The sequence below is a fragment of the Pygoscelis adeliae genome, unplaced genomic scaffold, assembly GCF_000699105.1.
Source record: "Pygoscelis adeliae isolate BGI_AS28 unplaced genomic scaffold, ASM69910v1 Scaffold38, whole genome shotgun sequence".
In the NCBI taxonomy this organism is placed as follows: domain Eukaryota; kingdom Metazoa; phylum Chordata; class Aves; order Sphenisciformes; family Spheniscidae; genus Pygoscelis; species Pygoscelis adeliae.
The window spans coordinates 11,222,599-11,235,704 of NW_008825614.1; the positions used below are offsets into that span (position 1 = coordinate 11,222,599).

At 42.9% G+C, this 13,106-nt stretch overlaps 1 protein-coding gene across 2 annotated transcripts in view; it reads right to left on the reverse strand.

Annotated features, from left to right (window-relative positions):
* TMTC1 (transmembrane and tetratricopeptide repeat containing 1) overlaps positions 1 to 12,674 on the reverse strand; it is a 136,060-nt gene extending 123,386 nt beyond the window's left edge. The window contains exons 1-4 of one of the 2 annotated variants that reach the window (XM_009332903.1): positions 12,498 to 12,674; positions 10,709 to 10,782; positions 9,329 to 9,505; positions 7,139 to 7,345 (exon numbers count right to left, since the gene is read on the reverse strand). In XM_009332903.1, coding sequence (XP_009331178.1) covers positions 7,139 to 7,345; positions 9,329 to 9,505; positions 10,709 to 10,782; positions 12,498 to 12,653 — 614 coding nt within the window. In that variant the 5' untranslated portion in view covers positions 12,654 to 12,674. The remainder of the gene's footprint in view (positions 1 to 7,138; positions 7,346 to 9,328; positions 9,506 to 10,708; positions 10,783 to 12,497) is intronic. The other variant, XM_009332902.1, reaches the window with a different exon arrangement.
* Positions 12,675 to 13,106: the final 432 nt, after the last annotated feature.

Below are 13,106 nucleotides of genomic sequence, written 5' to 3' on the forward strand. Positions count from 1 at the left end.
TGGCAGATGCATATACAGTACAAGGACAGAGGTGGGGGCCCTCGAATTGGCTGGGCAAGGACTTTGGGGCTAGGAGTATAGGAGGGACCCTGGGAAAGGGAGTTTATCACAGTAGCTTTTGAGGAAAGCAACAAGATCCAAAAGGCAGAGCCACAAGATCCAAAAGGCAAAGCCACAAGATCCAAAAGGCAAAGCCACAAGATCCAAAAGGCAAAGCCACAAGATCCAAAAGGCAGAGCCTGAGGAGCAAAGATTGGAAGCAATTAAACGACTAAGGAGAAGCAAGCAGGGGAAGAGATGAGGGCAGGCTAGAGTAGGTGAGGCAGGACAACAAACTGGGGAGAGAGGAAGGAAGGAGCTGCCAGAAGAAGCTGCACATGCTGGGGTTTATTCCTCTCTGAGTCCAGAAGGGAACATCATGTCATTGTGCCTCCTCTGTCAGGAAATATCTAAGGGGAAGAGTCCCCCATCTCTTAATACTGGCTCCTATAGAGCACAATCTACTGCTGCCACCAGCTAGTCTGCTTGCTCAAGCGGCAGATGTCGATGAGGTGGATCCAAAGGTTTCAATCCAACTGTTCACACCTATGTGGCTCCCCACTGCAAAATTTCTGGCTATTCACTTTACTTGTTTTGAAAAGCAAGGAAATTACGCATCCAGAAACTATGCCAAAAGTCCTTTACAAGATTACAGACTGAAGCAACAAACTGCAAGGAAATACCAGCACTTGGTAGTTTGTACACAGAGAAACTATCGAGAAGTTGTTAATCTGTCTCAGAGTAGGACTTGAACAACATGAAGTAAATAGGGCATGGGGCCGTGCTCTGGACAAGGAAGAAACAAAATATTGAATAGTTGCTCATTAAGTAAGTACCATCCATTCTGGGCAATGAATAGAGCAGGGATCATGCAGAAAAAATTGTATGTGATAGTGTAATTAAAGACTGTTGTAATATAAACACACAACAGGGCCAAAATTAAATCAGGCCTTTCTTACCTGGTGAGTGCATAATTTTGCAGCCTAATGATGTCTAAACATGTCTTTTTGTGTGTGCATGCAACATTAGTCATCACCATACCAAAGCAGTGATATTCTTAAATAAACTTTAGTTAGCAAGCAATGAGTTCAGTTACTTGTATTGAAACAGCACTTGAAGATTTCAAAGGTAAGACACATAATGCCACAAGCATGCATAAGAGAGACAGTCCTTGGCTCTTTTGGGGGGAGTCTTAAAACAACCACCACACCGCACAAATGGAGGTGGAAAAGAAGCATGCGTTACTGTGCCTCATCTTCCAGCACACGCCGTGGGAACAGAGAGATGTAATTATTTTCCCAAGATTACACAAGGATTCTCTGGAAGACAGTCACAGGCCAGAGCGCGTAAATCCTCAGCTAAATCCAAGGCTTTAAGCATAGGGGCACCAACTCTCACATTTTTCTAGACTCTAGCAGAGTCTTCTGGTGGCCTCAGGTACCATCTGAGCACGACAATAAATACCATCACTGACTGCAGGCGAAGGAGAAGATTCATATATTATTGCCAGCAAACATTTCCTAAAAAGACAGGACACGGACACAGCAGTAGCTAGAGCTATCGCTCAGACTCACAATGGAAAAACGGTGTAAAGAACTGAGTTCAGAAAAGAGTAAACCACAGGCCAAATCGACCTCTGCAATACACCTCCCCAAAGGGGGCCAAACTTCATTCGTAACTTAAGCTTACTAAATAGCTAGAATGGCAGAGCCTTAGCAAACCTGCTACAATTAAAAAAAGCTTGCAACACCATAGAAGCAGCATCCCACAGTTACCAGGATAACAATGACACTTCTCTAATCTATCATCTTTCAGCACACACTGTGCCTTCCTAGGCCTTGGGACTCAGGGTCCTACTTGTCTTTTGGGGTGAAATTGTGTTGTCCTATTCTCAGTTCAATTTTAAACATCAATTCCCCAAAAAATCAGCCTACAGCCAGCAACAATTCTGCACTTCCTTTTCTCTCCTCTCACACGGAGGCAATCCAACACCAACCTTTGCTCAGAGCATCGCAGACTAGGAGCTTGCTCCTTTATTTTCAAAACCTCAAAACCCTCAGGAGATCACCAGTGAGAGGGGAAGGAAGGGAAAGCCTAGGTTGGCTCCACTGCTTAACGCTCCAGGTTACCCATTTTGCTTTCCTAGAGAAGAAAATCATTGTGACTGCTAGACTCCCAGACCTTTTTCATCACAGGCTGAATCCCAAACCAGGACACTGTCCTGGAGTTTCTCCACTAACTATTGCTGTGGTGTTTGCAAAGCCCTATATCCCTTCCTCGCTATTTTGCTGTGCACAGCAAGGACCTTTTAGGCCAGCGACAAATATCCAGGTTTTTCTTTTGTTGTATGTTTACCCCTGACCAAAATAATACATGAATAATGGTTACCTTAGTGTTTTCTCAGAGGCATGCAGTGCTTTCTACTGCTGTGCTTTCTGTATGAACGCAACCACCACTAACCTTCAGGGTGTGTGAGTGCAACTAAGAACAACTTACTAAAGTTTAAGAAGGTTGTACCAAATCAGACAGAAAGTGTCTTCCTCGCACTTCGATAACCCAGGCAGTTTCATATTCTGAGCTGCACCTTCCTATAGAACTCCCTCTAACAGATTCAAGAAAAGGTAAAGTTTGCACATGTGAAATCCCATATCTGGGAAACCAGTCACACTATTCTGCCTGTGTCGGCTATGAATCTAGGAAGTAGCATTACACTGTGTGGCAAGAGGAAGCATTAGAAACGCAGCTGAGACTTCTGCTTTTTGAACAGGAATTTCATGTTAAAGCAGAAATGTGCTATACTGTCAAATTAGTTAAAAAAAAAAAAGCATTGCTACACAAGAATTGGAAATAGAAGCACCCAGTGAGGAAAAGCCAAATCAACACCAAGCAATTGCTACGTAGTCACGTTCTGTGTGCCAACGCTTTTCCCCCCTTCTCCCTCCGTTCTTCCTTCATGTTGGAGAACAGCATCTGTTTCAGCTCAAACACTGACCGCGTATGCTGCACGGGGACTCAGGGAAGATACATTATGACCTCAGCATACTTTTCCTCATAGTATATCAATCTTAGGGCCAGCACAGCCATCCCTGGAATGCACCACGTTCTGCAGAGCGTTTCCATTTTCTTTCCCCTGCTATTGCAAAAGGAAAGAACATTGCTGCTGGTTTAGTCATCAGATCACATTTATCCCTGCTATAGGCTTAAGGATTTCATTGAATTTTGGATCAATGGCGTTTTGTGCCTGAATCCCACAGTGCTAACGAGTAGTGAGCTCCCTCACTCTCTTTTGCACGTACACAGAGATTTAAAGTGATGCTGTTGGGCACAGCACCAAGTACACCTGCTTCTTCTCTCATTCTGTCACTTGGCAAAAAATTAAAAAAAAAAAAAAACAAAAACCAAACAAAACCTAATGCAACAGTTCACGTACATGGCAAATGGCAGCATTAAACACCGGTCTATTGTCCATTCTAAGGGAAGAGTCTCACCAGCTAAATCACCGACAGCAGATGCAATAAAAATCAGTTTCTATTTCTATGTCACCAAAGAGAAACAGAGGTTTCCGTTTCAAAAGTATGCAAGCTATTGAGGACTCTTGTTTTTCAAGAAGCTTAGACTGTGGGCCCACCACAGGTTCATTTACAAAGCTCAAAACCATCAGGGTGATTAGGTGGTATGAGGGTGTCCACGGGCTGGACAGCATTTAGCGATACCGATTGTGAGGCACATATGACATGGCATGACTACAACTATATGTAGCCTTGGAATTAAAAAAAAAAAAAAAAGGGGTCAAAAAAAAATAGATCTCAGTTTTCAGTGGGTTGAACAAATCAAGAAAAAGAGAATGAGCAACAATAACTACAGACACAACTTGCAAAAAGGACTGTGACAACTTGTTTTACATATATCATCCTTGTTAAACATATTCATGGATCTAACAGAGTACCGCTGTGGTGAGCAATGAGGTGTTGGCACTGATATTGCTCTTTAATAGGACATGTATACGTATACTGCACCGTCATAGTGGAAGCACTGAAGCTCTGGCCTTATCCCAAGCAGAAGTACAAGCCTGACGTGAAAGTTCCTGTCTGCCCTTCTCCATTTGTGTCACACGGGAGAGCACATACAGTCACAAGCCTCTTTCAGTCTTAAAACCCAGGGAGATGGATCAAACTCATAAGATAGCCTAGTTACCTCATTTCAGTAGTATATGCCAGCATCCCCCAAAATTGCAATAAATCGTGGTGATAAAACCTACAATTTCATCCAGAGTAACTCATTCCTTACTCCTGAAGGCACCCAGGACTGCAACCCACACATTTATTGGATAGCTGAAGATAAAAGCAAGTGACAATAAAGAACAGAAATCTCTCTGCACCAAGAATTTACATAACTAGCTCCAGTTATTGCTAATTAGACTTGATTCCCTTAAGTCCTCCATTACATTTTCCTGCATTTTTCAGCTAGCTTTAGTAGCAAGACACATAATAAATTATTATTAAATAGAAACCTAATTGATCACATTACAAGTACTTAAAAGTAGAGATTAAGCAGTGCACAACTATTTTATTCTAATGAAGACCTTACAGCTAGCAACCTGGTGCACTAGATAAGGTACCCGAAGCTACTTCACTGTGCCAAATCTGCCCTCCAACTTTGGAGTTTTTGAAATATTTAATATCTTTTCCCCTCCCTTTTGCCATGGAAAAGACCTACATGAGAAACATCGATTACAGAGGAGAAATTGTGTCATTAATATTGTATATTTGACAGCAACTTCAATTTTTTTCCTTCTTTTTTCATCTATAGCAAGGATTTACCTTTTTTTTTTTTAAGAGATGGATTGTATTTTAATAGAGCAATTGCCTTGAGTGCTTCCTACTTCATATCATATAATACGCCAATGCACTAAAGAAAGACTGTGTACAGAAAATATTTCAACTATTTTAAGCTGTCCCGTAAGAGGAGTCAGCAAATGGAAGTAAGGAGAAGACTGCAGTCATACGATCAGGTAGCGGACCACAGACCTCCACGGACATGGACGTCATTTTGAGAGTCAGTGAGCTGCAATACATTCAATCTTGCTGTTCCATACTACTGCAAGCACGCTCCATGTGGTTGAGAATTGAGACGATCTCTTTAAATTACAAATGCTGTATCAGCACATTTATTTTTTATAGTGACTAGCAAACATTGACATTAGAGAAGCAGGCAGTGGTCAAATCACCCAGGCTCTACAAGGCTGTCATTCCGTGCAACAAGAAGTTATCCGGCCTTATCCTGCCTTCAGAGTAAACAGGAATTCAGAGCAAGGGAAAAACCAGCAAAGAAGGTTGCCAACAGTGTTTCAGAGAAGTTTCTTTCAAAGCAGCATCCATTAACCCATCCCGGGCTTTCTCCCAAGGCTCTTGGGCACAACTCACACAAATGTGTGGCAGCAGGCTTCCCTCTCAGCCGCTGGGACCAAGCCAGCTCTACTTTGGGCATCCCACAGCGAACCATCACGCAACAGGTTGTTGCAAGTGTGTTGTACACAGTCAGTTACTTGAAAAGAGAAGCTGAGCAGCTTACACCACGAAAGCCCCTTTTTAAAAAGAAATCAGCTATGTACATGCAGAGCTCGATTTGCCATGTGCGGAAATCCTTTACAACACTTGAAGAGGCAGCTGCCGAAAAGCAAATGCCAGTTGGCAGCATGGACGAGTTCCCTCTGAAGCCATCTCATGTGCACGGTGTCTCCAACACAACTTCTGAGGTACTCCTGAAGAGGCTGGAAAACCAGAGGCTTTCCCCTCGGTGTAAGAAAGGGACGTTCCAAAAGCAGGGGCAGAGGGAGGGTGTCTGGAAAAAGTACAAAGCAAAGGAGGGCGGAAAGGAGCAGTAGGAAGAAAGAAAGGAACAGGGGTAAAAGAAACAAGGAACAAGAAGATGGAGCAAGACAGGAGACATTTTTTATATTGATACCCTCCACCATAGTGTCTGCCAGGGAAAATGGAAACAAATACAAGTATCAAAGAGAACAAAAGCATTGAGAGGAACGTGGAGAGAGCAAAGGCCAGGCATAGCAGCTGCACCAGCGTCGTGCTCAGGTCACTCCTCCCCACTGGGTCCTAAACTTCAGAGGCAAGATGTTAAACGAGGCTTTTGGACAGCCTATTCTGGCCTGGCGTATCAGAAGGAACCAGGGTCACCCACGCTTTCTAACTGTGCTACTCATTTGGGGATACAGAAGAAATAAATTAAACAAGCAGACAACTTCAGAAGCTGTTCCCAACGACCAGAAGAGTCTCCATGCCAGAGCAGCTAGCACTTACCCACTCCGAAAAGCCCTGACTTCCTACCATTTTTGTGTCACAGATTCCCACACGGAGAGGCAACATGACCAAACCCGCTCCCTTCCTTGTTAAAGAACGTGGCCCTGAGTTATGGGAGAGCCCTTCCTTCCCCAATGAGGTGCACAATGAACATGCCAAGAACTGCTGGACGCGACTGGTGAAAATCCTTCTGTTACTGCCTGAGCACAGCTCTCACCATTATAGGCACATTCTTAGGCATAAAGCAGAAGTGGGCATCACCTCTACTTTCATATATATACATAAATATGCATACACACATCCTAACTTATGTATATCCACGTGCGGAAATTATACCTACAAATGTGTATATTTAGATATATAGCAGTATCACACAATAAGCTGCTCGTGCTGCACTCACCTCACTTCAGGCATTATTGTATACAGGCACATATTCTCCCTCTTCACATTCAAACTAGCATTACAGGTTTGGCTTTCTCCATGGAGAAGCTGGGAAGGAGAGCATTGCCTACCAATATCATATTAGGATAGAAAGTCTCAGGACATGGGCAGTCCTCAGATACTCTCCTCTTCCCAAGCAGAAGAAATGTACTTTTCGATTCCCTCCTCTTTCTTCCCCTTAATCCTCCTTCCACCTTCTCTTCTCTTCCCTCTCCAGTAGCGCAAGAAAAAATTACAGCACGTTTCAGGATAAAAATGGCTAAAAAAAAGTGAATGACTTGACATTTTAAGGTAGGATCAGCTGCAAACTAAACCACAATGCAGCAGCAGGTAGCCAGCAGTACCTCCGAATGGCCCACATGGCTTTGCTGGGCACAGAAAGGCCACCGCTCCGCTGCTCCTCGGGTGACGCCGGGTGGCAGGAGCTCCAGGTGCCCCGGTGAGGAAAGCGATGCTTCCCGTTCTCCCGGCCAGCCGGAGGGACCTGCAGCGAGGCAGAGGGAGAAGCCGCGGGCTGCCGGGCAGGTCTCTGGTGGATCCCCCCATTTCTCCTAATTACGCATGCAGACAAAAGGGAAAAAAGAGGGGAAAGGGGAAAGAAAAGGATTTAAGGATTTTTATTTTTCACGTTTACTTATCAAAAGGTTGAACATTATGCAAAGAGCACAACATGGTATCTAACTACAACAGACGACATTTTATTTAATCCAAAATACAAAGTCTTTGTGTGCTGGGAGGACAGGATTTATTAGTTCCTAACTAGATCTAGAGGAAGAGACCTGACAGCAACAGAAGATGAGCACTCCCATATCAAGCTCTTCTCTGGACCTCTGGTAAGATGGGAAGCACTGTAAGGAAGACTCTGGTGCCATTCCTAATTTTTTGCCGCAGAAAATAATTGGTGTTCTGCCTCATTTAAACAGAAACCAAATCTGTACAGGTTGGAAGAAGGAGCAGGAGGGATGAGTTTCAGCAGTGTGTAGAAGGCTGCTGGTTTTCTGCTGCACCCTAAAAAAAGTCAAATACAGTCATAAAATCCTGAGCACCACAAACAGACTGAAACGTGCACAATACATGCAGAGCAAATATGAAAATGCAGCACATCTGGACTACAGAGCTTCACTCCTGCAAGCTAAATAACTGCCACAGCTGGGCAACTGGATGCCACTGAAGCAACGAAATAACCTGAAGAGGCCACTGGAATGTGAACCTACGGGAAGGGGAAGATTGAGGGGAGGGGGGAAGGAGGAGGGCACAGATTTTTCCCCAATTAATTAACATTTGTGTTACCTTTAGCCAGGCAGCTCCTGGAAAACACCAGGCAGACTGTAAATGCAAGTGTTAACAAGCGTGCCGGCTGTCAGCCCCCAGAACACTCCTCGCTGGCTACTTGCCCACCAGTTACACCGTTATGAATTACTTATCCAGTCAAAATAGGAGAAATCCTCTGTCGATCCACCATACCTGCCCTCTGATTGCTATTGCTGCTAGAGAGGCCGGAGGGAGGGCAGGTGGGCCTGAAACATGGTCCATCCCCCATTAGGACCTAGATGAAGGGCTGAAACGGGAGAGAAGCCAGGATGCTCCTGAAAGAAGAGAGTCCCTCTTCCCCTTCCTGCATTTGCTGCTCTTGCATTGTGCCAGCTCTGGCACTCCCCAAACCCTTCTGGGAGCTGATTTAATTCACTACTGCAGAAACACGAATTCAGTGTCCTTTTTTATAACCTAGATATACACTAGCTCACACAGGGGCGTGACAGGCTCCAGAGCCTGTGGGGCAGCACTGGTGGGAACACGAGCAGCGATGGCAGGAGCGAGACCTCCCATTCTCAGTGGCAGTAAGCTCTTACGTTCACTCGCCGATAGATCTGCACCAGGTATGGTTTGGGAGAAAAATGGATAAAAAACAGCTTCTATCAAACAAAAGACTTCTGACTTTTAATGGAGATACAGAATAGCATAGTTATTTGTGACACTAAGTGGGTGAGGGATACAAACTTCAAAGTATTTGATTTTTCTCCAGTGACTGCTGAGAGCTGCTAATTATTCCAGTTATTCCAGAACTGGCTGCATGTTTTTCCTCTTTTTCCATTCTGTAAGGACAGAAAGGATCAAACCTGATTTTACTACTAAACATCATATGATATTTCTACAACCATGACATTGTGACTGAATAATCAAGCAGACGTTGCGAACGGAAGGAGTTAAGCCAGAGAAATTTTAAGACGTTGGTGCTTCAGTCAGAACTCCCATGGAAAACACAAATGTTAGTTTTGCCAGAGTGAACTGAGCATTTTAGAGATCAGTTCTTCACATCTGGTCTATCTACCCAGCAAAAGTTATCAGGCAGCAATAGAGTAACAACAACAAAAAAATACAGAATGAAACCTTGGTGCCCTCCAAATTTGTCAAACGTGTGCCATCTAATTCAGCGGGGCAAGTCCATCTCCCACAGTGCTGTATATAATAATATATATTTTGCACACACATGTGGCAACACTTGAAAAGCACAGCAAGCATAGCAAGTTACTTACAGTTTGAATCCATTGCAGGAGAGGGAAAAGAAGTCATAAACCAAGCACACACCAAACACAGTGACTCCAGTTTCTTTCACCAGCATTGCACACGTCCCAAGGAATAAACTAAGCAGCAAAAAGAATGGGGAGGCAGTGGGAGGGAAATGTTCCCCAACGTAAAGCTGATCCACACTCCTGAAAAATAGATTTGGCATAAATATTTATAACTTCTCTGTTATTTTCATGTTTGCTACATTCACACAAATACTGAGACACTTTTCCTTAATTTCTTAAGATGCTGGTAATTAGTGACACGAACAATCTACACTGTTAGCTGATAAATGAGGAAAGGTTTAGACACAGGACAGGAAGGGAAAACACAAAAATTGAGAAGTACACCCAGAATTTGAGCAGAGGAGGGTAAAAAGACAAGCAGAAAGATAAAGTGGACTTGAAACAGTCAGAGGAAGGCAGAGTAAGTACAAAGACAGAAAGGGCAGAAAAACACCTGCTTTCAAGCATTTAGAACACACGTGCTTAATTCTCCTTATGTGACAAAACGCACTACGCAAGCAAAAATTCCTCAATCCCACCCACACTCCCCTGAGTCAAAGATGTGTCCTAACCATCAATAGACCGGGCAGAAAGCCTGTCTGTATGAGAGGGAAGAAGGTAAGAAAGAACCAAAATCAAACAAGCCGGCTCCTGCGGGGTCACTACTAGTTTTACGCCTTTGAAACCTTCTGGTGAAAACAGTGCTGTGGATTTGTAGCAAATAGCCCAAGAGGGATATAAGCAGTTTTTCCACATGGCCATGATGACACAGTTCTATTCCTCAATGAAATAACAATGCAAAAGGGGTAGAAACCCCACCCGAGTAAAGCTATTTCTTTATCTATGCTTGTTCAGTCACAGTTTTAGGACACAGACCAGCGAACGATGCCAAGTTTTCATCTGAAAAGGATGACTAACGGTCTAGACACAATCCTTAACTCTCCCAGACCAGGTACTTCAGAGTCCCACAGTCACAGCGTGTATTTCAAAGGCAGGCATGTGTCCGTCTGTTCTTCACTCTACATACAGGCAATTTGCCTTCAGTTGAAAACATTTCTTTATAATTTTTAGCTCTACAAGCCCCCCTCTAGTGTATGGTCAGCCGTAATGTCAATGGAAGAGGGGACCTTAAATGTTGACTTCTCTTTTTATGTTTATTTGTTCTCATAAGCGTCACTTATTTGGCACCGCGGCTGAAAGCAGGGGCCAGGGCACTTCCACCCGGCAGTGCTGGGGGAAGTACCTCTGCCCACAACAACCTAAAACGGACAGGTTTCCCCTTTGTCTCCTCCTCGGACTAGAGCATCTCCTGATATTACCACAACCGATAGCAAGGATCCATACCTATTATAGGAGAGAAACGCCAACAGAAAGAGTAGACAGGCTAGGACATCCGCTCTGCCTACTATACCTGTTACCTAAAAGGAAAAGAGACACACAGGTGTAAAAGCACGTAACTAAAAAGGCATGCGCATTCAGTGACGGTTTCAACGACCCATGCTAACTGCTACTATTTCAAGCTTTTTATCTTTCAGTGTTATCCTCCCTCCATATAGTGAAATGTTACTTGGTTAGTGTAGGATATGCTCAGTTACGTCTGCTGCATTTCTCACTTGGCAAAACAAATGAGTAAGCCAACAGTTAAGTCATTCTTTACTTTCTTATTAAAATATTAACAAAGGTGCATAGAGAAATGCCAATTTTAGGGATCTGTTTTAATTTTGTATAATAAGGCTCAAATGAGAAACGCATCCAACTCCCAGAACAGAGATTTGTTAAAGAAAAAGACTAATGAAAGAGCAACTCTTTGGAGAAGACTTATTGTATAGGAATGGGTTAATAATTAATATTTGAATGAACTTTATCACCAAAAAGTGATAGAGTGATATGTAAGTCATTTTCTTTCTGAATAATCTGAGTTTATGAGAGTTTTTTCTACATATTAATTAACCAAATCTTTTTATAAGAAAGGGAATACTGAAGAAGAATGTATAAACACTCTTTTTACAAACTGTTTCAATATTCCATTTCATAAAGATCTAAAAATTGCCCATAAAGCAAATAAAAGGCCCTTTGAAATTTCGCCTCTTTTGAGATTACATAATTAAGCTACATTCAGCACTCTGGCGTTTATTTTAACCTTTTTAAGTTCTGACCCAGACAAAAATAAATTCAAAGAGTGCCTCTTCTAAAACCTCCCTTATTATATAAAGCTGTGTTACCAAAAGGAGCCTAGCTGATTAGTTCACACGAGACCGCACAGGGAGTAACTGTAAAGCTCGTGGCTTTTTGTTATTAAGGTAATCTCTCCTCAAAAGTTCTCTGCCACAGGAGCCGTTTCCCTCGCTCATTTACAAAGGCTCGTAAGGACAGCGTGTGATGTCAACGGCATCTCAGCTAACGAGCGCGCTTCTTTTTTTAAGTACAGATAGCTAGATGTTGCATTTCCTTCCCAAAGACAGCAAGACTCATTTTATCTACAGAAGTACCTCCCCACGCTAGCAGAGTGCAGTTTTAGCATGACTATGTCTTTAAATGTTTCCTTATAACGAACAGAAAAATGTCCAATATGAGCTGTTGCTCTGTAAACTTACCATGACGTTTATTAAGCTAACAATTTTTTTCTGAAGATGATACTCCTAGCTTTTAATTGAAATCAGTATAAATTAATCCCGGGGTCATATCACCTCCACCTGAGCAATCTCCTCCAGAATACACACTAACGCTCCCTTCCCTTTTTCTCCCTTAAATTGATGACCATAGGAGATGACTGAAGGCATGCAACAATGTCCCAGCAGGAGAGCACAGCCTCACTGAGGTCTTTGGTTTCAGAAGACTCGACATTTTCATCAGCTGAATGACTGTCCATTTATTCCCAGCATCGCTGATTAGGACCGTCAATCAGAACTTAGTGCCGGAGCAGAAAGATGGCAAGTATGAATACGCTTTTTTCTTAATGGCTCCTGCAAATTATTTTAAATATAGTATATTCTCACCTTTGCTCCTCCACAGCAAAAAAACACAAGTACCATAATCTGTATGACTCAGAGGTTTCTTTAAAAAAAAAAAATAAATTAAAGTATGCATTTATTTTTAGCTTTTGTGTCATTGTTTTTTTGTGTCACATACTTACAGCCTCGGTGTGAATGGGATGCACAGCAAAGAACAGCGCCGTGACAAAAGCAAGTCGACAGTCCTTGAACACAGCCTTGTCACAAGTGTACATCAGCACAAGAGTCACTAGACAGTGTAAAATTACATTCACTGCGTGGAAATAGAAGGGGTTCATACCAGCCAGCAATATGTTTAACCTGTAAGGAAACAAAATGGAACAATTTCTAGACCGGAGAGGTCTTGTAATAGCAGGACGTCTTTCAAATACTCTAAATTCCGCTTTTTGCCTGATTTGCAGTCTTCTAATGTAAGTGCTATTAAACTAATTAGTGAAAATCACTCTGAACTTCTGGTTTATCTGATTAAAGAGAAACCACTTCCCCAATTTTTGAAATAGGCGGTTGCATTTGGCAACCTTCTTGACACCGCGATGGGAGAGGCTTGTGCCCTCCCAGTACAGTTTACTGCAGTGAGACAATGTCCATGCTTCCTTAGCAGCAAGTAACACTGTCCAACATCAGAAGCATGGCACTTGTCCTGTTTCCCTCTTGGCACCTTCTGCGGTTGTCTCAGCCACGTGGCAGCTTTACAATACGGGTAGTTATTTTCTACTATGGAGTAGATGCTT